At 40.5% G+C, this 24829-nt stretch overlaps 4 protein-coding genes across 5 annotated transcripts; 3 read left to right on the top strand and 1 right to left on the bottom strand.

Annotated features, from left to right (window-relative positions):
• The first annotated feature begins 896 nt into the window (after nucleotides 1-896).
• Nucleotides 897-4779, top strand: LOC306748980 (uncharacterized protein). 2 transcript variants are annotated; one of them, XM_079232218.1, is made up of 10 exons: nucleotides 897-1166; nucleotides 2416-2544; nucleotides 2643-2759; nucleotides 2860-2973; nucleotides 3071-3217; nucleotides 3306-3443; nucleotides 3532-3672; nucleotides 3765-3908; nucleotides 4023-4166; nucleotides 4251-4779. In XM_079232218.1, the coding sequence occupies exons 1-10, from the start codon at nucleotides 1115-1117 to the stop codon at nucleotides 4310-4312; spliced, it is 1188 nt and encodes a 395-aa protein (XP_079088344.1). In that variant the 5' UTR covers nucleotides 897-1114; the 3' UTR covers nucleotides 4313-4779. The 2 variants fall into 2 exon arrangements, with proteins under 2 accessions (XP_079088344.1, XP_079088343.1); XM_079232217.1 differs by having other exon boundaries at nucleotides 3517-3672.
• An 838-nt stretch (nucleotides 4780-5617) lies between these two features.
• LOC306748539 (putative C-mannosyltransferase DPY19L4) lies at nucleotides 5618-16591 on the top strand (the record flags this gene model as incomplete). The annotated part of the gene is made up of 19 exons (XM_079231716.1): nucleotides 5618-5708; nucleotides 5902-6048; nucleotides 6906-7030; nucleotides 7121-7211; nucleotides 7361-7482; nucleotides 7607-7752; nucleotides 8024-8147; nucleotides 8251-8385; nucleotides 9094-9225; nucleotides 9537-9638; nucleotides 9721-9794; nucleotides 9958-10116; nucleotides 10537-10656; nucleotides 10793-10913; nucleotides 11300-11356; nucleotides 11442-11524; nucleotides 11610-11742; nucleotides 11997-12155; nucleotides 14135-16591. The coding sequence occupies 19 exons, from the start codon at nucleotides 5618-5620 to the stop codon at nucleotides 14297-14299; spliced, it is 2286 nt and encodes a 761-aa protein (XP_079087842.1). The 3' UTR covers nucleotides 14300-16591.
• Nucleotides 16592-18350: 1759 nt separating this feature from the next.
• tekt1 (tektin 1) lies at nucleotides 18351-20616 on the top strand (the record flags this gene model as incomplete). Its single annotated transcript, XM_079232498.1, has 7 exons — nucleotides 18351-18516; nucleotides 18612-18777; nucleotides 18948-19076; nucleotides 19229-19375; nucleotides 19507-19732; nucleotides 19889-20085; nucleotides 20457-20616. The coding sequence occupies 7 exons, from the start codon at nucleotides 18351-18353 to the stop codon at nucleotides 20614-20616; spliced, it is 1191 nt and encodes a 396-aa protein (XP_079088624.1).
• A 2952-nt stretch (nucleotides 20617-23568) lies between these two features.
• Nucleotides 23569-24677, bottom strand: fabp10b (fatty acid binding protein 10b, liver basic; the record flags this gene model as incomplete). Its single annotated transcript, XM_079231747.1, has 4 exons — nucleotides 24584-24677; nucleotides 24324-24496; nucleotides 23761-23850; nucleotides 23569-23619 (listed from the first exon to the last, which is right to left on the bottom strand). Exons 1-4 carry the CDS (start codon nucleotides 24648-24650, stop codon nucleotides 23569-23571), a joined length of 381 nt encoding a protein of 126 aa, XP_079087873.1. The 5' UTR covers nucleotides 24651-24677.
• Nucleotides 24678-24829: the final 152 nt, after the last annotated feature.

Here is a 24829-nt window from a genome sequence, read left to right as displayed (position 1 = left end):
AAGCTTGAGGTGGGTAACTGTCGTTGGCTGAAGGTAGTTCCTCCAGCACATCTTCTCTAACACCTTAGTAGACCGTCACAGTGGGCAGGTGGTGCCTATTGAGCAGCAAGTAATAACATGGCCCAAAAATCAGTAGTAACAAAGGGCAATGTGACAACAAAAAATGTCTTGATAAAAAAAGCAGGGGAGCACAGAGACTCGATAAAAACCATAGGAACATGACATTGGTGTTGTGTTGTGTTGTGCACTTGTTTGTGACTGATATATGTACTTTTTTTTCAGATCATTTAAACCAATAAAGACCGATTAAAAAGTACAATGATATACTGTGAAAATACCCAACTACTAATAAAAGTCCTGCGTTCCAAACCTTACTCAAGTAGAAAGTATAATCAGCAAAATGTACTTAAAATACTACACACTTTGCAATCTTATAAACAATGTATAAGTGATGTTGAACTACACCCCTTAAACCCCTTTTGGTTTATGTATGTTCCTGTTCAAACTCAAACTCCATAAACACAAAGTAAAAAATAAATAAAAGAGGAGGAGGATTTTTCTCAGCCCATAAAGGAACACTGGTGAAAAATATATATATATACATATTTCTGGAGAAATATGTAGTTGAGTAAAAAAAGACAATATTTGCCTGGTGGAAAGTTGCAAAAATGAAAATACTCAAGAGAAGTACAAATACCTGAAATAAATACTTTAATGCAATACGTTATATCCAAATTGTATTGATATATAGTTGCACTAACCACTCCGATGCAGTAGGCGGCGGTATGCACCTTTATGAAGTCCGGTTGCAAGCCGCCGTAAAAGAAGAAGAAGATACGTCATCAACACTCGCCCCTGACGCTTCTCTCCGAAACAGAAACGGAAGAAAACAAACCATACGGGAACCAGGAACATATTACAGCTATGACTGGAGGAACTGGTCTCTAACGCGTGTTTCGTGACACTCCGTGACACGTTAGCTGTTTACTCGTGCACCAGCACGCTTAACAGCTTGCGTTCACAACAACCAACAAGCTGCGAACTTGGCGCTAGCTGAAACAAGAAGCTAACCACTTGGCGCGATTTTGAAGAGCATTAATTTATACTTAACAAGATGGACTGCGGCACAACTGACGTGGCCAGCGATGTGGCACACGACTCTCCAGGTAGTCTGAGGAACAATGTTCTTAATTATTGCTGAGGAGGCAGACATTTTATAGGGCTTTATAGTTAGCTTGATGGATTTACAACTTGGACATAAAGCATTGCCATCCGGGATGCTAACGTCTTCCAGAACAGTTAAGATGGTGGTCTTTACACTGATCAAATCGTCGACTGGGTTATAGCACTTTTATTTGCTTGAATATTTACATATTATACTATACTGTACCACATTCATATAAAATTATTTACAATTTGTCATTTTACATGAAAAGAAAAACACATAACTAGCTTCTAAAAAATGACGCATACAATTTAAATTCAGTTTATTTGATATAGACACGATATAGATTAGGCAACCCAAAGTATATACAAGTAACTAAAGGTCAAGCAGCTCCAACAGAGTAATTGTTGTAATCTAGCAACTATAAAGTTAACGCAAGTCTCTGAAAGGTCTACATGATGAGTACGTTTGTAATACTACGTTCACTCAAAGTATTTTAATATTTTTTCCAATACTGGTAATAAACAGTTCTAATGCTGTAATTAATTGTTTAAAAAGCAAATGACATTTGGAGTTATTGGCTCAACTTTCCAGTCCAGATCAACTTTGGTCTGTAATGGTCAAGTTAGTAATTAGTTGAGAACAATGGTCACATATCTGATAACCCAATAGTATTCAAATATATTAAAGCCTGACTGGTTCATTGGTTTACAGTGTACATGTGACATAACTGGTTAGACTCCACCAAGGAGCCTTCATAGCTTGTCATTCTAATTTATTAAACCCTATATTTCCTATCAATCTAGAATGTTGACGCAAATGCTATGAAAAGTAATCCCATTACAAACATAATCTCTAACATTCACAGATGTACCTGGCCTTTATAGACGTCCAGTTTTTAAAGTATAAATGAAAAAATGACTGCATTTATCTGTAGATGGACAATCACGCTGGGGAAACAATTTCACATGATTTACCTGATTTGTCCCAAAGAAATGCATGCCTAGTTTTCAATCATTCATTATCTGTTAAAAGTGTAGTTCACTACAGTTGTATAACATTGCTGAGTTAACTGATGCGTTGGCGCCAGCTACTGGAAAATACTCACAGTAAAGCAAAGTAAAATCTGGATCCGCAAACTAGAAAATGGGAAGTTTAATGGGTCTGAATATACTATCAAACTTGTATGATAATTTTTACCAGGCCAAACTTGAGATGCAATTCCTGGTGTTCATCCTGTCTCTGATTAGGAAACAGTGGCTCCTGCTCTGATGATGACGTGCCTCTCCCGAAGCTCCTGAAGAAGCCACGCAGGGAGGGGAAACAGTCACGTGGAAACGGGCACAGATCTGGCCCTAATTCAGCAAAGGACAAAAGTGGTGAGGACAACAACAACAAATTCTCAATTCAATGTAATTGTAACAAGCAAAAACAAAAAACACAGAATTTTGTTTGTGTCCATCTTCTCCTGTTGTAGCTTCGGATGACGAGCCTTTGATGAAAAAGAAAAAAGTCTCTGCTTCACCAGTTAAGAAACCAGAGAAAAAAGGAAACAAGTCAATCAGATCTAATGGCACAAATGACAAGAAAGCAGGTGGTTATATTCCCACATCAGCCATATTTTAGCTGTGTTTTTTTTTTTTTTTGTCTGTAATGCATGGCTTTAAATCTTTTGATATATGCAACTGTTACAGATATCAACTCAGATGATGGCTCCGACGATGAGCCGCTCGTAAAAAAGACCTCTAAAGTTGCAAAGAAGTCTTTCTCCGGGTCTCCGAAAAAATCTGTCAATTCAAAGAAGAAAGGTAAGGGGATGTCATCTGCTTGAGTTTCCAGCAGCAACAGAACGTTTCTATCCTCTGCAGAAGATACTTATTTTCTTGACTTCCACTTATGACACAGAATCAATGGATGACAAAAATAGCTCTGACGATGAGCCTTTAAGCGACCTCCGCAAGAAAATTTACCCGAAGCGAAAGACCTCTCGTACTCCGCCTCGAAAAGCAGCGGTAGTAATAAAATCCAAAAGGAATGCAGGAAGGGGAAAGGGTAGGCGTTCATATGTGATAATCAAAGCTCATCTGAAACGCTTTTCTCGTAGAGCGTGTATATAAAATACATGCTTTGTTTGTTCTAGTTAAATATGCAGAGTCTTCCAGTGACAGCTCGAATGATGAACCGCTGGAAACCATTACGAGGAAGAAGACACAGGCTCCCAAAGAGCAAACTTCAACAAACAGCAAGAAAACAAAACCTAAAGACGAATCCGAAAAAGGTAGGCAGCACTTTCATCAGACTGACCAGATAGAATAGTCTAATTTTAGTACTAACTTCTTAGACTTTATAAGACCCTTCATACTCAGACAGCCGCTCAGATGATGATGATGATGACGACGACGACGACGACGACGACTACAAGCTTGTTGCTCAGAAGAAGAAACCAGAGAAGAAAAACACAAAGAAGGCAACTGCATCGCCAGGCAGAGTGACAAGAAAGAGACGAGGTGCTGTAGCAGTCATCATGACTATGAACAAAACGTATCATTTTGAAGAATACGATTTTTAAGCGCTTGCTCCCGTCGCTGTTGTTTTGCAGGACACTCCGATGAAAGTTCAGATGACGAACCCTTTGGGAAAAAGAAACGTACAGCAAAGCGAACTCCAAACAAACCGAAGGCTTCACCGAAGAAGAAGAAGAAAAACACAACTCCCAAAAAGACAAGAAAGACGCCCGAGTCAGGTCAGGACTCTGGCGAGAGCCCTTCACCAGACAAACAAATATTCAGGAAAATGTAATACTGTAAAGCATATCTTTACTGTATCATGCATTTATGTTTCATGAATTCTTTTCCAGAGCTGTCAAGCAACAGCTCAGACGATGAACCCTTAACCAAGGCAGTCAAACACCCACAAGTGACCAAAATCCTGGACATTATACTAGAGAGGTGTGATGGTGACGAAACTGGGGACGCAAAGAGTCTGAACAAAACAAGGAAAGGTACTGAATACTTAACCAAGTCATTATTGATGCTGTAATAGTCGATAAATAAAAGAGTAACAGACTTATTATACCCCGACACAGAAACACAGATCGATAGGAAGACGTCGAGGGAGGAGTCTGAGGAATCACCAGAAGAAGAATAGGCAGCAACCTTTCAGCTGGACGGGGGAAGTAGAAAGCACCTAGTGGTTACACGTTTAAAGGACTTCCTGAAGTTTGAATCCCTCAGAAGCACCTCGTAAAAAAAGTTTTAAAAAAAGGTTTTTAAAATAAAAATCACACTTGGTGTTAATGTTAAGTGTTTTTATATACAATGCATACATGTTCATTTTAGGTGTTGATATTTTTACTCTTGTTTTTAAGTTTGGGACCAGTTTTTGTAGTTTCCCGAAAGATTTTATGCACAGTCGTTGATGTTATTTTACTATTTGTGCCTATTGTTTGCATTGTCCGTTTCCTCTGGCTTTAATGAATTTTTTTTTTTAAAGAAGCTAATGTAACGCTCATTGATTTTTAAGTTGCATCTCTACTTTCATATTAACTGTACTCTGCATGCCGCAGGGAAAATCTGTTGTGTTGGATTAAACTGCTTTCACTGTGACATTCATAACAGATGAATCGGCCTCTATTTCAGATGACTTGCCATGCACCCACACGGTTTCTTTATTCTGCTCTTGTCATTTTCATTCTAGTCAGATCAGATATCAAGTCGCTTTTATTATAGTTTCAGGAGGCTTTTCAGAAGCTCTTCAGCCATGAATCAGGGTATATTATGAATCTAAACTTTCTTTGATCTGACTCGCTTAAAAAAGTAATTCTTCATTATCAGCTCTCATTTTTTATTTATCAATGTAAAGGAATTTCCCCCCATTAATCAACAAAAAATGTAATCTTAAAAACTACTGAATATGTTCGTCACAACCTTTAGGGGCCAATTGGATTGTTTCCCCCAAAGATATTTAATTCACAATTATTTTAATGCTAGAATTTATAGATGTTTCTTACTGATTAAGCTAACGTTAAATTAATAATAATTTGAAAAAACAATTATTGGCGATAATGCGAAAATAAAAACCCTCGAAATGAACGTTTAACATCAATGCAATATTCACATAAAACACGAAGAAGAAGAAAAAAGATTTGACCGTTTGGTCTTCGCTCTTCTTCGTGGCTTTCTGTACCTGTCCGCATCCGGAACTTCCGCTCTGTCGCCTCCCAGCAGCTGCAGCGCTGCTCACGGTTAACTGACATTTCCACTGCTAGCATCCAACTTCAAAGGAGAAAAGTTGCGCGAGCTCAAAGAGGGAAGCGAATAGCTCTGCGCGTGACATGCCGAGTTTACCTCAAAGCGCAGTGTCGGTTTGAGGGCTTCTGCGGTCGCCAGCCGCTCGTTAGCTAGCATGCTGTTGTCTCTATACGCCAGGCGACTCCTCTAATTCTGTCTCGTCATGACGGAGTTAAGATGCCGAAAGACAGACTCTCTGGAGAGAGAACACGACGAGGACGAGCGCCCAAATGAGCTCGAGTTGGAGAGTACACGTAAGTTAAGCTAACTTAGCGGTTTGCTAACCGAATACAAGGTAGCTTCCTGTAGGGGAGAAACAAACGTCCGTTAACTTCAGTTAATTGTTCCACATCCACACGTCCGACCTGTAATATACTGTTACAAAGCCAACGGTTACCGTTATCTGCGTTTACGCCTGACCAGATGCCGGAGAGCCGGTGAACGCAGGGGATGATGGGAGTGCGTCCGTTGGTGGAGGTGGAGATGACGAGCAGAAGGAGGATGAGGGTGAAGTAAAAGAAGATGCTCAGCAGAAACGGGAAGAATCAAACGCACCCAAGTCCTCTGTCAAACGATCCAAGTGCTCTTCTGCCTGTAAGTCCACGTCCCCTACGCTGATCTACACTCTTACACGTTAAGCTCTGCTCAATGTTAACGTGATATAACGCAATATCGGTGTCAGCGCACTGTTATTCCTGCTCCCGGTGCTTGACTGTTTTTTTTTTTGCAGGGCTTGTATCCCAAATCTTCTTGCATCCAATGAGCCACAGAATCAAAAGGATAATTTACACAAAGTATAACGTGGTCATGTCAGAAGAACTACATTATGTGGAGAACATTTTTGGGATTCGTCACAGATGTGTGGGGAAAGTTTTGATGGACAGCAAATAATACAATAATAACATACTATAAACATTCAAAATTATAAATTCTGTTCCAGCTTATGTGATGGGCTTCTTGGCTAATTTCCTTTTCGTTTTACTCCTGCAGTACCGGGTCTAACCAAGACGATGGTCCCTGGTTTTTAGTGGTATTGTTTTTTTTACCCATAGAGTCCAGCACTGTATGAGCAGTTTAAAAACCATGAAATACATTAATAGATTTATAATATCTTAAAACTAAAAAGGTGCACTCAATAGATTGCAATTCTTCGCCAGATGTGACTGCATCTGCACTTCCCTATTATACAGCCTGTTGCAGCAGGATGAGAGTTAACCGTGGACAGACACAGAAGTGCACGCTCACAGACACACACACGACCGGTCGCATGATTAAAAACAAAAAACAGACGAGTTTCTTTAGTGATTCGATAAACACTTGATGATGGCAAAGCAGTAAATAATAAAAAAAATCCTTTTTAAATACAAATTGTGTCTAACACACTTGTCATTATAACCTACTAAAGTATTGTGGTGACGTGTGATGTTCTTTGTTGTGGTTCTGCTCCTCAGCGTGTTTACTCCAGCGTCTTGCGAGGCTGTTCTTCGGATGCCTGGCAGCAGTTGCCTGTGGCGTTCTTTATGCCACATATATGTCGTTGTATCATGGCAGGAAGTTCTGGTTTTCGAACAGACAGGTGGGTGACACCGTTTTTTCGTCATGAGTCTGCTCACATGTGGCTGCCAGAAACATATCAATTCTAAAATTCACTTTGCATGTCTCTCAGAACCTTGAGCGGGAAATCACCTTCCAAGGCGGCAGCGGGCTCTATTATTACTACTACAAGCACATGCTGACAGCACCGTCCTTTGAGAGAGGTACGTGTATCCGTTCTACTTATAATTAAAGAAGGAATAGATTTGACTAAGTACAACATCAAACCAGACGTTAACTTTAATTAAAGGGCTATTAATATCACTCTCCTTGTCAGTCGACTCCTAATAACTATGTGCTTTGTGCTTCTCAGGGTTTTATGAGCTGACGCTAGATAACAGGACTGTTTCGGGTCAGACCATCAACGCAGTGGAGCGTTTTTCTCTGTATCCAGAGCTTATCATAAGCTTCATATACAGAGTCACCGACAGCCAGGTGAGGTTGTTTCTGCAGTTTGATCAGCATCTGATTTAAGATATAGAGGGGCGATGAACTAAATGCAGGCGTTGCGGCTATTACCTGTGGTAAAACCTCTCTGTTTCTGTCTCGCTCCCTCCAGGATTTTGTGGAGCCGATCTACTTCTACGTTGGAGCGGTTTTCGGACTCCAGTCCGTCTACGTCATCGCCCTCTTCGTGTGTAGCTGGGTGATGAGCGGCACCTGGGTGGCCGGCATGTTGGCCGTGTCCTGGTATGTGATCAATAGGTGAGAGGAATTCTGCCCCCCGGTTTCTCGTGAGTTTCCCTCATCAAAGTCAGCGTGGTACAGTTACCCTCCTCTTGTGGACTTATTGTCCATTTGTCTCCCTGTTGCTCCCACCTTCTGATAACAGAACAGACTTAACAATGGGACACTTGCTGCTGTTAAGACAAATACAAATGTAGAATAGTGAACCATCATAACACTCTACTGTTTCACCTGTTTTCTTAAAAATTTTTGGGGACCTGTCCACTCTACCTACTCATGTCTTCCTCAGACCGGATACAACCAAAGTGGACTATGCCATTCCTCTGCGGGACAACTGGGCTCTGCCTTACTTCTCTTGCCAGGTTGCAACTTTGACTGGATTCCTGAGTAATAACATCAGTTCTGCCACCGAGGTGAGCCTCTCGTGAAACAAGTTTTTATGAATAACTCTGCTGTTTCCAGCGTATCCAGCTTTATTAGCGTTGACACGCACTGATGAACTGTATTTCTCCGCAGATGTGTTGCTACTGCACCCTGACTGCCACCACCTTTATCTTCCTCCTGGTCTGGGAGTACAGTCACTACGTGCTCTTCGTCCAAGGCCTTTGTCTTTTCTTGCTGGACTCTTTTGACCTGGTGCCGTCGCGTAAGGTGAGGAAGTCATCGTACTTTATTTTTGTAGTTGTATCTTTTTTTATTTTTTGTACTGCTTTTTCTGTAAAGAAACAAATAAATAAGATATAATGCAGTGTTTCCCCTACCGTTAATATTTTTTTCTGTCTGATGGAGCAATCCGATTTACTTGAAAGTGATTGCAATTTTCTTTATTCTGTTATTCATAAAAGCACAGATGGAGTCACAAAATGATGTTATTTACAGAAAAAGTTGGAGAACCACTGCTTTAAGTGTTTGTGTCAGTGTCGTCGTCGCCAACGCCCCCTAAAGCTGTAAACCTAGGGGAAACACTGTGATGTGTTAATTACTGAGCTTTAGAGTTGCTCAAGTGTGTTTCCTTCAGACAGTCAGGCTAACTGTTTCCCTCGGTTGCGTTTAGCAAAAGCATAAAGTCTTTTGTCTAACTTCTCCTTTAACCCTGAACTAATTTATGAAATCCGCTGTTTTGGTTTACTGGAAAAACATTTCCGCTCTTTCTTCTTTTTAGCGCCATATAGTTGAAAGCAACAAGTTTTGTGGACTGAAGACGTGTGTTCCCAAATTTAACGGTGAAATATACCTGTATGCTAAATATTTTGAGATCCTGCATCGTGTCCACAATTGTCCTCAAAAGACTTTGTGCTTTTTCCTTCTTTTCTCCCCTCTCTCTTGCCGTCTTACCATCCTTCCCTCTGCGGTGTAAAGATGGCCGACATTCACAAAGCTTACCTCGGCGCTCTGTTCCTGGCCTACTTGTTCCAGTTTCAGAACCCGTCCCTGGTCAGCTCGCCTCTGCTCAGCCTCCTGATTGGCTCAGTGCTCGCGAGGTACTTCCAGGTAGAGTTAGCTGCTCCTTCACGTCAGAGCTCAGTCGAATTCCACATCACAGGCGTTTGTTTGAATTTGTATAGAATCCAAGATGGGTGAGCTTTAGCGCTTACGCGGTTATTTTTGCCATTGGCTTCAGTAATAACTGATTTATCATTTAAACTAGTTTATACAGAAAACATTTTCAACATTTCCTGGTGGCAACTTCTTTAATGTGACAATTTTCATTTCTCTCTGTATTTTATCATTAAATATGGTTGACCTTCTGTCTTTGACTAGAATAACGCCGTCTGTTGCTGTTTGCTGTTTTTCTAATGCAGAAAAAGATGAAGACGGGACCTCTTGTGGCCAGAGTCATGAAGCTCTTCCTCCACTTCCACCTAGTCTTCACCACAGGGATCACCTTCAGTTATTTGGTCAAGGTAAAGTCAAGCACAAGAACATTACATTAGTTAAGTATTGTATTATAACTGTCGGTTAATCATCACTGTTTTTCTTTCACAGAAATTTATACCTGTAAGTGACAGTGACTTCATCTTGAAGTTCCTTGAATTAAAATTTGGACTCAACGCGACGACGTAAGTCACAGCTGTTGCATTAAAAGTTAGCCGTTACAATGCAGGCTCTTGCATGGTGCTTTGCCTGTTGTGTTTTCAAACAGCATCCATATTAGTCAGCATGTCCATATAATCTGGTCAACTGTTAATCTAATCTCAATGTTTTTCTCTCCTTCTATGGCAGTGACTTTATCCCCAATTTCCTCCTGTGCCAAGAGAGTTTCCAGACACCCGGTCAGGACTTGTTTCTACGACTGACGCAGACCTCGGTCCTTCCCTTCTACTTGCTGGTGCTCACTGTGTGCCTGCTGTCCACCCTGCAGACCATTTACAGAAGACTCAGGTTAGAGAGCAAACACGATGCATAAACAGACGGCCACCTCCAGTTCTGAAAAGTGAAGGCAATGCTGAAGAGCGTTACATTTGCATTCCCTCTACTGACCATCAGGGGGCGACTCCTCTGGTTGTATAGAAGTCTATGAGAAAATGACTCTACTTCTCTCTTGATTTATTCCCTCAGTTAACATTGTAAACATGAGTTTATGCTCTCAATCTCTAGTTTCAAGTCTTCTTCAATACAGCATGATGTTCATTTACTAAATGATGCACCATTTAGAGTCAAATGAAACATAAAGCAGGTTTTAGGGTGGTGATCACAGCTTGAAGTTCTAACGTTTTGCTGTGAAGGGTTTCTACCATGGTTCCTCTTTTGTCTTTTATTCTTGACTTAAATTATGCTGAAAGTCTTTTTACTCGCACACAGTGGCCAGCCAAGGAAAACCGATCTCAGACTTGAAGATGGACGAATAGGGGAGCAGCCAGAGGTCATCTATCATGTTTTTCACACGTTGCTTTTCGGAGGCCTGGCCCTGCTGTTTGAAGGGTACGTTCATCAGCGTTAAAGTGCGTTTTTGAATTTGCATTTACAACATGTATCTATATGAAGCATTGCTGAATTGTTTGTTTCTACTCAGTTTTGGCACAACTAGATGACAACTGTGTTCTTTTGTTTCATGCAGGATGAAATATTTATGGACCCCGTACGTCTGCATGTTTACAGCGTTCGGCGTGTGTTCTCCAGACCTCTGGATGACGGTGTTTAAGTGGCTCAAACTGAAGTCCATCCACCCGGTAGCACTGGTGAGTAGTCTGAGGTTCACAGCATTTTCTCCCGTCAAATTCACTCAAAGAGGAATATTAAGTTATTATTATTATTGTGATTATTATTAGTTATATGTTCTTGCGAAAAGAGCCAGTGAAATAAAAAAAATAATATTTTCCCAGTTTTAATCCTGTGTAGAATTCCTTTATGTCTCGCTATATGCCAAATCAGTATCAGGGGTATTTTTTTTACATCAAATCTCGTCTGTAAAACAGTTTTGACCCGTTCTGCACCAAATATCATCCAATCAAATGTTCAGTTAGTCCACTTGACTGTGAGATCGGTCACAGTACAAAAGCTAAAGACGCTCTTACTTCCGTTTCACTTTGACTATAAGATGTTCGTTGTTGCTTTTCCTCTCCAGTCTATGATCCTGAGCACAGCGGTTCCGACTATCATTGGTTTCAGTTTATGGAGAGAGGTGAGATCTTTCAGCTCTTTACCATTTGAAGCTCTTTATGTTGGACATTTTAAAGACGCACAATATCTTCTCTTCTGTCTTGCAGTACTGCCCCCGCGTCTTAGCAGAGTTGTCAGATGTGCAGGAGTTTTACGACCCAGATACAGTCGAGCTGATCAGCTGGATCAAGTGGGTCACCCAGTGTTTCTGTATTTTCACACGTATCTTTTAAAGTCTTTATTGTGGCACCTCACGTCTTCTTCCGGTCCTCCAGGTCACAGGCTCCGGTGGCGGCAGTCTTTGCAGGAAGCCCTCAGCTGTTGGGAACGGTGAAGTTGTGTTCAGGTTCAGCTGTGACCAGTTTACCGCTTTACTCTGACATCAACCTGCTGAGGAGGACTGAAGATGTGAGTGAGAGGAAAAGTGTTCTTGATAAAGGAAAAATTAAATAGACTGGAAAATGATTGAAAAACACAATTTAGGATTATACGGTCCGTTTTAAACAAAGGAAGATATCCCAGGTCCTGAGATTGAATCCAAAATGTATTGTTGTAATGTGTTACTAGAATTGTCTGTTATCTCTATACTGCTCTAAAAATGCCCATAAACACACAAAACTAGTTAATTTTTTTATTAATATCCTTTTTCTCTCTCCTTGTAGTCTTACCAGGTGTATGCAATGAGATCTGCAGAGGACATCTACAAGATTCTGACCTCTCAGAAGGCAAACTACGTGATCATCGAGGAGTCGATTTGCAACGAGCTGAGTCTTAATAAAGGCTGTCGGATCAAAGACCTGCTGGACATCGCCAACGGACACGTGAGTCGAGACTCTTTGAGCACAAGCTGCAGAATTCCATCCGTCTAGCAATGTGTTGTTTAAATGGTGCATGTAGTTGAAAAGAAGTTGGTTTTGAATGATTTTCTGTCGGACCAAGTGTTCGGGCAATACTGTGCATTCTGTCAATATAAAACATTTAAAATAAATATTAAAAAAACTAAATTGTGAGATTTTCATACAAAGTGCTAGTTCTGTTTTTGTGGTGTTTTGTGGCGCTCTAACTCATTGCATACAGTAGAATTAATACCATGGTAACAGCTAAGATACAACCCCTGCTTATTGGCTGGGAGTTATATGAAATAATTTATTCCACTTTCATGTCTGGTAACTATGAAGCTACCACTGTCAGCCAGTTAGCTTAGCACAAAGAATGAACACGAGGAGTAAACGGCTACCCTGCCTCTGTGCAACAGTTTAGTTCAACTTCGTATCTCATTTCTTTAACGCGTACGAAAACAAATTGATGACGGCACAATGTGATTGTGTTGGGGGTCATGTACTGACTGGGAGGCGTGACTTCTGGGAGTCAATCGGTCTTTCCTGTACGCGTGCTGTTTCCCCCGTTTCCAGTCTTCGTGCTAAGCCAGGGGTCGGCAACCTGCGGCTCTTTAGCCCGTCTGTTGCGGCTCCCTGAGGCTTTGACAAAAAAAAAAGATCAAACTGCAGAAACAACCTCACCTGACTGTCGGTGACTCTGTATATGAAGCTTATGATAAGAAAAAAAGATTTTCTTCTCTTTTTTTTTGCCCAGTGGAAAATCTTTCAAAGGGAATTCCTCTTATCTTGGCATTTGAGGTGATATTGGGTCACTGAAAATAAAAATAAATGTTTAAATATTTCTTTAACTAAAATGTGCATCACATCCTGTCACGTCGCTGTCAAGCAGCTTCCCCTGCAGGTGCTACTAGTGATTCACAGAGCTCCGCCCTCACTAAACTATCAACAGAGAAAGGTAGTTTAATTCTGCGTGGACGTATTAATTTGCTTTCACTGCCAACGATGCTGCTGACCTGTATGCTTGATATGTGGCGAGGAGTTAGCAAACAACAACACATTTAATGTTGAAAGACTCTTCCAGAACAAGCACACAGCATCTGATGAAAAGTATCAAGCTGCAGAAGAGCGATTTATCAACTGCTGCAGCAAACTGAGCAAAGTAGATATACTTTCAGAAAGTGGATCACGTCTCCAAACTCCACTCCTGCTGCTGGTTCTGCATCAGCTCATGAGCCACTGAGGCGCCCGCTCGTAAAAACGGATCCGTCCTCCTCCGTTTGCAGTGCTCTAAAAGTCCGTAGTGTGGAGGCTCAGTGTAAACGAAGCAAAAGATATGCGTTTAAAATGTAAACCTTACATGAGGATGACAGGTATTGAACCTGCTACCTTGTGGTTACAGGATGAACACGCTACCACATGAGCCACATATATAGACAGGACTTGAGGTCTGCTTAGTTGTGTATTTAATGGACCTTAATGTAGCCAACACATGACTTTTTTTTTCTCCTCTTCGTAAGACAATTGTCTTTATTCTTGTTCTATAATTTCATAAATACAATAAACTATAGTTTGTTGTACATATAATATAACTATATATACAACTTCATAAGCTTTAATACCAAATAGCTTTTGAGGCTCCAGACCCTTTTTTTTTGTGGAAAAAAGGGCAAAATGGCTCTTTGGATAGAAAAGGTTGCTGACCCCTGTGCTAAGCTAAGTGTAGCTTCATATTTACCCTTTATACATGAGAGTGGTATCGATCATCTAACGTCTAACTATCGGCAAGAAACTAAATAAGTATTTCCCATCTTGATTTATTGTCAATGGAGCTTGTGTGGTATGGACGTGCTTTGCTAAATCTCCAGAGAGGCCTATTTCTTGGAAATAATGTGTTTTTTACAAAATTGTTATACAATTATTAATATTCTCATTAATGTCCCGGATCCTTTGGTTTGATTCAGGTGGTTTATGACAAAGGAGAGATCTACTCTTTCTCCAAGCACGGGAGGTTCTGCCACGAGCTAAAGATGAACTACTCGCCCTACACAAACTACTTCACTCGGGTGTTCTGGAACCGCTCGTACCACGTGTACAAAGTGAACTCCGTCATCTCCTTTCAGTACTGACAGCGGCTCGGCCCTCCACGTCATATCCACCATGCAACGCGGAGGACTCAGGAGGAGGGGAACATGTCTAATCACTGGTACCGCCCACATCCTGGTGGAGATGGAGAAGCTGTAAACACAACGGAGCAAATTGGTTTTGGCCCAAATAGTTTGAGTGAAATCAACATGAAAAAGGGCCCTGTTGAAATTTGCCATAGGTAATGATCACTGTACTGTAGTTTTATAAGCCATGCGTTCCTGTTACTGTGATGTATTTAATGAAGGGAGAGCTGAGATGTGAGGCCTGTGCGTTCACTCTGTCCAGAGGCCGAGACAGATTTTACATTTTTAGGCTCTGCAAAAGGGAAGTGAGTAAGTAAAGTGGAGAGAATCTTCAGTTATAACTATAATTCCTGGAGTTAACTATCAGCCAGTGAATATATTTGAAGCTCTGCAGAACACCTGCGACAGATGTCGGGTGTGAAGTGTAGAGTTGCTTCAAACACCATGGAGAGATTGTTTGGTCTCAATGTGTCATGCGTACGCTGCTTCTCCCATTTTCACCGAATACCGATTGATAGAAGCAACATGTGAGCTTTCATTCAAGGGGATGCGGAGGCTTCTGCTTATTTCTGTTGCTATGTCTCCATCATACTCTTCATCATCATGGATGCCTTATTTTGAGACGTGGGAAGTGCCTGACTGACACCCCTCTCCATCAATCCCACCGTGAGTTGCGTCTGAGACCGACCGTGTTCCTCCTCCCCTGGGTCGTACCGCAAGTATTTGGTGGTAATTTCCCTCTGGTGCTGCCATGCAAGTGTCACCAATAGCTGTCCCTCTGCAAAAGGCCATGTAGTGACTATTAGGTTTTGAATTATTGAAAATAAAAGTGTGTATGAGTTGTTAATTACAAAGCTGATTTCCTTATGTTGCCATATGGTGTCAGTATTTTTTTTTTTGTTCAGCTTTTTATGCTTATAATGAAAAATAATGAAAAAAAAGGTCAGATAATATCTTTTAAATCCAACAGAGAGGGAATAAGGAAAATAAGTTTATATATTAGAGGTAATGTTGCCTGTGCTTTTTTTGCTCAATAGCGTTTCCCTTTTTCGAATGCAAAGATCAAACTTAACTTTAGTTCATTTTGGTTATCTTAAATTTCCTTCTTTCTTTTTTGAGGACGTTTTTCATTTTCGCTGCAAATCATAAGGGTCTGCAAAGATGTTTGTAAATATATTTGCATTACTAGTTGTCGTCTCTAGATTGTTAGGGTGGGAAATAGCACAAGTTGTGGCTAATTATTATTATTACTATTACGGGTCCCAGGAATATGGTTACCTTGTGTAATCCCTACCAGCTCCACCCAACTTCTGAGTAGAGCTGTATATATGTTTTGTTCCCTATAAAGGGCCTACAAATGGTATTTGTTAATGATTGTATTTAATAAATATTAAATCAAATATTTGAAGAGACTTTGAGGGCTCCATAGCCTCCTGTAATTAATAACGTTAAATTAAATGTCACTTTATTTTTGATGAGTATTGGTTAGTATGCATCTGAATACTTCTTCCACCACGAGATGTCATCAAATCGGCCAAAAGACTGTCCGCCATTACCTGTTGCCACAGTAACCATTTGTGTCGTTGCATTTGCCATTTGAGAGGAAAAAGACCTCGATACTGAGACGGCTGGCTGGTTTCCATCGAGTACAAAGGTACGTTGCAACACTAGCCTGTTAGACTTAGTTTAGTGAGAGAGAACTGCCGGCTTCTAATGGCCGTTTCTCAGCAAGATAGTTATTTAACTAACTAGCTTACTAGCGCACTGTTGGCTAGCTAGCTAAAGGAGTGTTCGCCACTTTAACTTGGGAGACGCCTGCTAAAGAAAAATGTTGAAATGTTTCGGTGTTCGATTTGAAATTCCACTATTTGTTATAAGAAAAGTTTATGAAAGCTCATATAGCCTAACAGTAAAACAAATATAGGTTATATCTTTGCTCCATAACGACAACAAGCTTACAAAGTTATTTTAGCTTCTCATTGACATTTTAAAACACAGGGTTGCACAATAAAAGGCAATAATACATATGTGTGTATGTGTGTATGTATGTATATATGTATATGCTACAAATGAAAGTGACCATGATCATAATATTGTTTGATATAAGTGTACAACTTTCACGTGTAAAGATCTGTTTGTGTGTTGAGTTGTGATGCAACAATAACACTTTTAAGAGTCCATGATTAAGTGTTGTAAGATATGTTGTATGTGTTTTTCTTTTTGTGCCAATAAATAAACCTTCAACCAAGACTTTGGTTTATACTGGTTCATCCATCTCAGTTCGTAATGTATATAAAACAAAGCAAACATATTCCTTAAAAACTAAATAAAACGTTCAAAATATTTATTGAAATTAAATTATTTTATTACATTAAATTACATAGTGTATATGTATGTACATATATATATATGTGTGTGTGTGTATATATATATATATATATATATATATATATATATATATATATATATATATATATATATGTATATATGTATATACTCACCTAAAGGATTATTAGGAACACCATACTAATACTGTGTTTGACCCCCTTTCGCCTTCAGAACTGCCTTAATTCTACGTGGCATTGATTCAACAAGGTGCTGAAAGCATTCTTTAGAAATGTTGGCCCATATTGACAGGATAGCATCTTGCAGTTGATGGAGATTTGTGGGATGCACATCCAGGGCACGAAGCTCCCGTTCCACCACATCCCAAAGATGCTCTATTGGGTTGAGATCTGGTGACTGTGGGGGCCATTTCAGTAGAGTGAACTCATTGTCATGTTCAAGAAACCAATTAGAAATGATTGGAGCTTTGTGACATGGTGCATTATCCTGCTGGAAGTAGCCATCAGAGGATGGGTACATGGTGGCCATAAAGGGATGGACATGGTCAGAAACAATGCTCAGGTAGGCTGTGGCATTTAAACGATGCCCAATTGGCACTAAGGGGCCTAAAGTGTGCCAAGAAAACCTCCCCCACACATTACACCACCACCAGCCTGCACAGTGGTAACAAGGCATGATGGATCCATGTTCTCTTTCTGTTTACGCCAAATTCTGACTCTACCATCTGAATGTCTCAACAGAAATCGAGACTCATCAGACCAGGCAACATTTTTCCAGTCTTCAACTGTCCAATTTTGGTGAGCTCTTGCAAATTGTAGCCTCTTGTTCCTATTTGTAGTGGAGATGAGTGGTACCCGGTGGGGTCTTCTGCTGTTGTAGCCCATCCGCCTCAAGGTTGTGCGTGTTGTGGCTTCACAAATGCTTTGCTGCATACCTCGGTTGTAACGAGTGGTTATATCAGTCAAAGTTGCTCTTCTATCAGCTTGAATCAGTCGGCCCATTCTCCTCTGACCTCTAGCATCAACAAGGCATTTTCACCCACAGGACTGCCGCATACTGGATGTTTTTCCCTTTTCACACCATTCTTTGTAAACCCTAGAAATGGTTGTGCGTGAAAATCCCAGTAACTGAGCAGTTTGTGAAATACTCAGACCGGCCCGTCTGGCACCAACAACCATGCCACGCTCAAAATTGCTTAAATCACCTTTCTTTCCCATTCTGACATTCAGTTTGGAGTTCAGGAGATTGTCTTGACCAGGACCACACCCCGAAATGCATTGAAGGAACTGCCATGTGATTGGTTGATTAGATAATTGCATTCATGAGAAATTGAACAGGTGTTCCTAATAATCCTTTAGGTGAGTGTGTGTATATATATATATATATATATATATATATATATATATATATATATATATATATATATATATATATATTAAATGAATCCACTTCTGGAGATGAATGGGCTATTCAGATGCCATATTGCAATATTTTCAATGTCGAATGCCTTTTCTGTTCAACATAAATGATCGTGTCCAGTAAAACAATATAATGCCATGTATTGTAGTTTTCAGGTCTCTCTCATCATGAGGCAGCCAAATGTCTAACCATGTCTTCATGTATGTTCTTCCTACCAGCCGACAGTGACCCCCAGAGGAGAGTAATGTCGGTCCCGGACCACAGTCCCCAGCAGGGTGATGGAACCAAGCTTATGAATTTTGAGGTTCTGCGGAACCACTCGGAGCTCTTCAGAGCAGAATGCACGAGGCTGATGCTGGAAACTGACAAAGCATGCAAACGCATGCAAAATGATGACATCAAGCGACTAGGTAAGTCGGGGAATACAGATGTGTTCAGCACTAAAAGGATGACGTTGACAAGACCACATGGGTGAACTGTACGGTTTCCTTCTCCTGCTGTTCAGATCAGCGGGTCAAAGATATCCAGTTTCTGAAGAAGGAGTTGGAGTTGAAGTTGGAGGAGATTATTGTGGAGATTGATTTCCTCATAGCGTTGCAGAGCAGAGTGGCAAAGGCCCTGGAGGCCTGCACAGAGACTCTGAAAGCCTCTGTGGTCTGTCTGGAGGAGAGGTGAGGCTGGAGAACAACGGAGAAGAGAGGATCTCCAACAAATCCATTTAGTATTGTGAAGTCCACCTTTCTGGCATCACTTTCTCCTACTCCAAAGCTTACATATGCAAAAGAACAACAACTTGCCGCTGCATTATGTGTGAGAGATGTGTTTGTTCTCCGTCCTGCAGAAGGAAACATCTCCCCTCTGAGAGGCCGCGTGACGAGGTGGACAGAGAGCTGCTGAAGGAGAAAGAAGTCGTTGAGGGAGTGGCTTCCCTTCTGCAGAGGGTAGCGGAGCAGATCACTGAGCAGATCAGGTCAGAAAGATTGACAAGGCGTGATCTATGAAAGGAATCTCTAAAAGCCGTTTGGATTTTACAGTGTAACTATAACTTTTACAGTCTTGAAACCTGAAAAGAAATGCAAATCAGAAGCTGAGGTCGGCAGTAAAAGCCGTTTTGTGTTCCAGACTGGACCGATCCGCCAAGTACCATCTGGAGAAGGATCTGAAGGAGAAATTCGAGGCTCAGTGCATTGACAACTCCTGTCTCTTAATGAGCCACCATTCCATCAACAACCTGCAGAGGTCCAAAAACACTGAAACTGTTCTGCCGAGGTGAACTACCATGACAATTTTAAATTCTGACCTGTAGATCTGGGAAGAAAAAGGACGTTTTGTTCGTTCCAGGTCTCCCTTCATCTCTCTCTCTCTCTCTCTCTCTCTCTCTCTCTCTCTCTCTCTCTCAGCTTGGGAGTGACCCCAAAGCAGTGGGAGAACCTCTCGGACGTCAACATGGCGAAAGCGGAGCAGCAGCAGGCCAACTCGCTGTCCCTGCGGGCGCTGGTGGAGTCTCTTCTGGAGCAGACGGCCACCGACATGCTGAAGCAGGTCCAGGCCACAGTGGCAGCCTTCCAGCTGAACGTCCGGGACATCAAGTCAACCAAGAGCCAGATGGAGGATCAGCTGGCCGCGGTAGGGCAGATGAGTGTATGGTGTATGTTTGGGAGGGAATGAGGAAACAAAGTCAGGCTGATGGCAGATGTTAGAATTATTGATTATCCTTTCATGGAGGATGGACAGGTGAGTAAACACTGGTTGGCCCTGGTGGGACGCATCCATTCCCTCTAGAATTTGTCCGAGTTTGCCAGCCAGCAGAGGATTCGGGAGGATCTGCGAGTGGTCATCGCAGAGAGCGAGCAAGTTCTGAGTCTGGCCCAGGCCCGGCTGGCTTTGCGCCGCCAGAGGCCCGGCAAAGAGCGGTGCCATGATCCGGCACAGTCCCAGCTCCTGGCCGAGGTCCGGCAGCTCAACGCTCACATCAGCACGTAAGGCCAGCACACACTCGCCTCTAAAGTGAAGGGACAAAGCAAGGCATGTTCTCAAGTAGGACACGGGGCTAAGTGTGATGATGCCAGTGTGGACACGCAGCTATTACATCTGCTAGTTTACAAACACATGTAGACATACATACAACAAATGGGAACACTGCTAGTGAGTAAGACAACGTAGCAGAGGACAAAGTTATTTTGAAATGCACAGACAGCACCCAGCAGGTGGGTTTCCTAGAAGGTGTCATGACTGATTGCAAAGAAAACAACAGCATTGTGTTCCAGTTTTATAAATAGTTTCTTCCCGTGTTGGCTGACGTGTGAGAAACATCCGTTTAGGACCCGTCTCTTTGTCTCTGCTCACTCAGGCTGCACAAGGCAGCGGCCCAGTCCGACGAGGAGCAGAGGGCTCTGGTTCGCTGCCAGCTAGAGCTGCAGGAAGCCATCGAGATCAAGGCCAACGCTCTCTACGTCGACGAGGTCATCTGCGCCCAGCACAGGGAGCCCATCGTCATACACAGCTTCTGAGCATCAGGCAACAGAACAAAGGTCTACATCTACCAAGAAGTGAAGATGTACACTTGATTAAAGTGGGCTGCATCACACAAGCTAGTTCTAACCTACGGTTTGTTAGGCATTTTAACTGCATTTCATAAAGGTCACACAATATACCTCCACTTACATAATGCTAATAACACTAAACTAAATGAGGTCAACTGACTTAAGTTTTGAAGTAAAAATATATATATATATATATATTAAAGAAAAATAAAAATAAATAAAGAAAATAAGTCTACATATAGATATGTATATATACATATATATGTGTGTGTATGTATACATGTATACATATATATACATATATATATATATACATATATATATGTATATATATATGTGTGTGTGTATGTCTACATATATACATATATGTATATGTATATATATATATATATATATATATATATGTGTGTATATATATATATATGTATATGTGTGTATATATATATATATATATATATGTGTATATGTGTGTATATATATATATATATATATATGTGTGTATATATATATATATATATATATATGTATATGTGTGTATATATATATATATATATGTATATATGTATATATATATGTATGTATGTATATATGTATGTATGTATATATGTATATATGTATGTATGTATATATGTATGTATGTATATATGTATATATATATGTATGTATATATGTATATATGTATATATATATATATATATATGTATGTATATATACATATATATATATATATATATGTAGACTTATTTTCTTTAATACGAAGTAATTCGTATTAAAAAGCAGCCGCGTTTAGGCCACTTTCCTCCAAAATTATTGAAATAATTAAACATTTAAAAAACACGCCCGGCAACTCGAGAGGACTTACAAACAAAAAGCAAAAAGAATTTCAACACAGTTATAATTCCGACGTTACTACAAGAAGAGGTACCATTGTTGAAACACTTGTCTTATGTTCTTTTAATACACATTTCTGCTTGTGTATGATCTAGCTAAGTGTCGCGATAAGCTGTGGAAAAGTGCTTTTTCAGGTCCACATGTACCAGTGCATCAGGGACAAGTCATTGTTGTGTGTAAAGTTGTCGCTGTTAGCATTCATTTATTTGTACACCATATTGTGCTGTTTGTTGAGTGAACACAGTCTTTGTGAGGAGAGTAAAGGTGTTTTCCTTTCTACCACTAGATGGCAGCATAAGTGTATTTAAACCATACATTTAGTTATATTTAGTTATTGATACAGACGTATTTAATGCTGTTTATTTTCCCTGATATTTAATGTTCATGGTTAATTTGCAACCTAGTTATATACATCATGCATTTACTTGTTATATTTGTGTCATTTTAGAACCAAACATTCCTACATGGAAGTGTGAGCATGTGTTGATCACGAGGCAATACATAATGACAATTACAAAATAAAGAGACATTGGTTTATTGTTACCTGTGCTTCCCATGTTTACCTTCATTACTATGTCATCACTGCACCATCATCACTGTTGCTGTCATACACATTCAACATCTAACCTGTTCTGTTACAACTCTGCTGTCAGTTATTCACACCTCTGACATAATCACATCATCATCATGTAGACACTTTATTCTACAGAATGATACAGCACTGTGATGTGTGTGAACACTGTGGTCAGAGTTGACTATATGAGTTATTGTATGAGACTGAAACATGGAGAGCACAGCTACTCTCTCATTTTGAAGGTGTCTCACAAGGTTTATAGTCAAATGATTGTTCGGCGTTGTTGCCTCTTTTTAGCCGTATGTCTATATCTGTGCATATACAGTTAGATAAGTCATATTCATTGTATGTGTACACACTTAACACTGATTCTGATTATATAAATAACTAAATATTAATAGAGGTAGTTTGCTGTTTCTGTAAAACTGAGCAACAAGGCTTTTGGTGCTCCCAGGTTACATGTTGGTCAATAACACACTTTCACCAAATAATATATGTTTTGCAAGGAGTTGTAAATGTGGCCCAACCTCCGCAATTATATAAGGTTATATAATAACGTTAATACGTTCCTTTAATACCTGTTACTCTTTTTCTATGAGTATAAGTGTATGTAAGTTAAGTTATCCTACTACTGTCTGTGTGTTAATAATATCAACTCAGTTTCCACAGCAAATGCTGATGATACAGTTGACATTTTAGTGACATTAATTTATTGAGCATTCCTTATCGGTAATTTTGTCAGCTCAAATTAAGCATTGTAGGACCTGCAGTGAATTCAGTCTATTTTAGCTACAGGCGCACACACGTACCTTTTTAGAATCGATATACCGTGCAACATTACCTTGATATATTCTTAAAGTGCTAGCAGGCTGACTGTAATTGTCTTCATGTGGATGTTGAAATGTAGAGTCCATGACTACACAGAGTAGGTTTCTGTCTTGGTCTTCGTTTTGTCTTTGTTAAATTGAGGAAGATTCTGCGTTAACCAATTGTAGATCATTCAATGCACTCACTCTGTGCTTGTATTGTATATGGTGATGTAATGTTGTGCGTCATCTGCGTAATTCTGATTACTAATTTGGTTGTTTTCCAAAGATCCTCTGGTCCACTTGGTGAGTCTTTACAGGTAAGTCCCGCTCAGCCATCCCGGGTACCCATTGAACCTTCAGAGGTCGGTCCAAGTGAGTATGAGGTGTTATGGGTGCTAGAAGGCCTCTGGATCCCCAAGTAATCAAGGATCCAGAAACACACTTTTATTCAGTAAGTAACCTGTGCAGTAACTCAAGTGGTCATACTGAGGGAAAGTACAAGCATTAACTTGAGTTAATGGAGGTTGCTCAGTTACACTGATAAAAACAAACATGTTGGTTTATTTAATCATTCAAATTTATTCAAGATGTACGTTTATGTTCCAGGATGTAATTTGCACACGGCCAGCGTCACTGCAGTGAGGATCAGACGCGTTTGCTCCTGCTGATGAAAACAAGAGGGCCAGCAGTGATGGTCTGGATCAGAGAGAGAAAACACTGTTTCACATTATTACAATTTAAAAAAGAACTCACTTATTGTATAGGTTTCTTTCTAGCACTGAATCCCTCGAAGTCACAGCAGTAAAAAAAATAATAATATTAATTCAATCCACTGACCTCAACCATGTCGTCTCCTTGGATCTCACGGACAGAGGTGAACTTTTCAGTCTCAGCAATCAGCTTCCCGTTCTCCTCTCTGACGATGCACTGACCGAAAACAGAAACGAATGATCATGCATCAAATGTCCAAATAAAAAGTGAAAGTTAAACTGTTTAGAGCACGCATCATAAAGGTCCCTTATTGTAAGAAGTGAGATTTTCATATCTTTTTTATTCCTTTTATTTTTTTGCAAAATAACATCAGCCGACAGGAAGTAAACATGGACACAAATTCCTTTAAACACATTAAAATGGAGCGCATACGGGAGTATTCAGACAGACATTATGAGAAAAATAAAGTAGTTTTTTCTTAGCATTGAAGCCTAAACGTGTTCTAGTAGACTAGAGGAAGCAAATACAAGTGTGAACTTGGAAATGAGAGCAATGGGTCTCCTTTAAAAAAGCATGAAAACAGGCCTGAAGCCTATAGAGATACTTGTCGGGGTCAAATTGTGGCCCCATCAGCTCACGTGTACACTTCTGTGCTCATGATCTACAAGGAGGACTTTAAAGGTAATTACCTTAAACTTCCTGCCATCCGCAGCGGTCATCTCGGACTCCTTCCCCAGGCTGAAGGAGTGGACTTTGGTGCCGAAGGGGGTCTTCATGGTGTAGGTGAAGTCTTGGCCCTTCTGCTCGATCACCACCACCGGTTTGACTTCCTTTCGCATTTTGATAACCATTTCAGGTGCACCTTGAATGCATAATTAGAAAAAAGGGAAAATGCACGCATATATACACACAAGCGAATTCATCTTTTTAAATATGAAAATGTTCTTACCTACTACTTTCAAGAACTCCTCAAGGTTTTCCTCAGAATGAACTTTCCAGGTGCCGCTAAAGTCCATGTCTGCTGCGCGTCTCTTACCCGGAGATGTGCGTCCTTCTTGTTGTCCCCATCCATCACACCACTGCGCTGGTTGGCATGCCGGGGACCTCAAGTCCCTGTTATCTGGACGGAGACATCCAGTGAGAGTTCAGGACGGAACAACAGATCTGAAGCAACGCGGGGATGAAACACGACACC

Source organism: Taurulus bubalis (assembly GCF_910589615.1).
Source record: "Taurulus bubalis genome assembly, chromosome: 16".
Taxonomy (NCBI): domain Eukaryota; kingdom Metazoa; phylum Chordata; class Actinopteri; order Perciformes; family Cottidae; genus Taurulus; species Taurulus bubalis.
Note: the sequence above shows the minus strand (reverse complement) of the source record. Positions and strands in the feature narration are given on the sequence as shown.

Bases quoted from the DNA above. Each gene is read 5' to 3' on its own strand.
- LOC306748980 (XM_079232217.1), top strand. From the start codon at position 1,115: ATGGACTGCGGCACAACTGACGTGGCCAGCGATGTGGCACACGACTCT. The intron at 2,545-2,642 runs GTGAGGACAACA...CTCCTGTTGTAG, and splicing joins TTCAGCAAAGGACAAAAGTG to CTTCGGATGACGAGCCTTTG. The intron at 3,673-3,764 runs GTGCTGTAGCAG...GTTGTTTTGCAG, and splicing joins AGTGACAAGAAAGAGACGAG to GACACTCCGATGAAAGTTCA.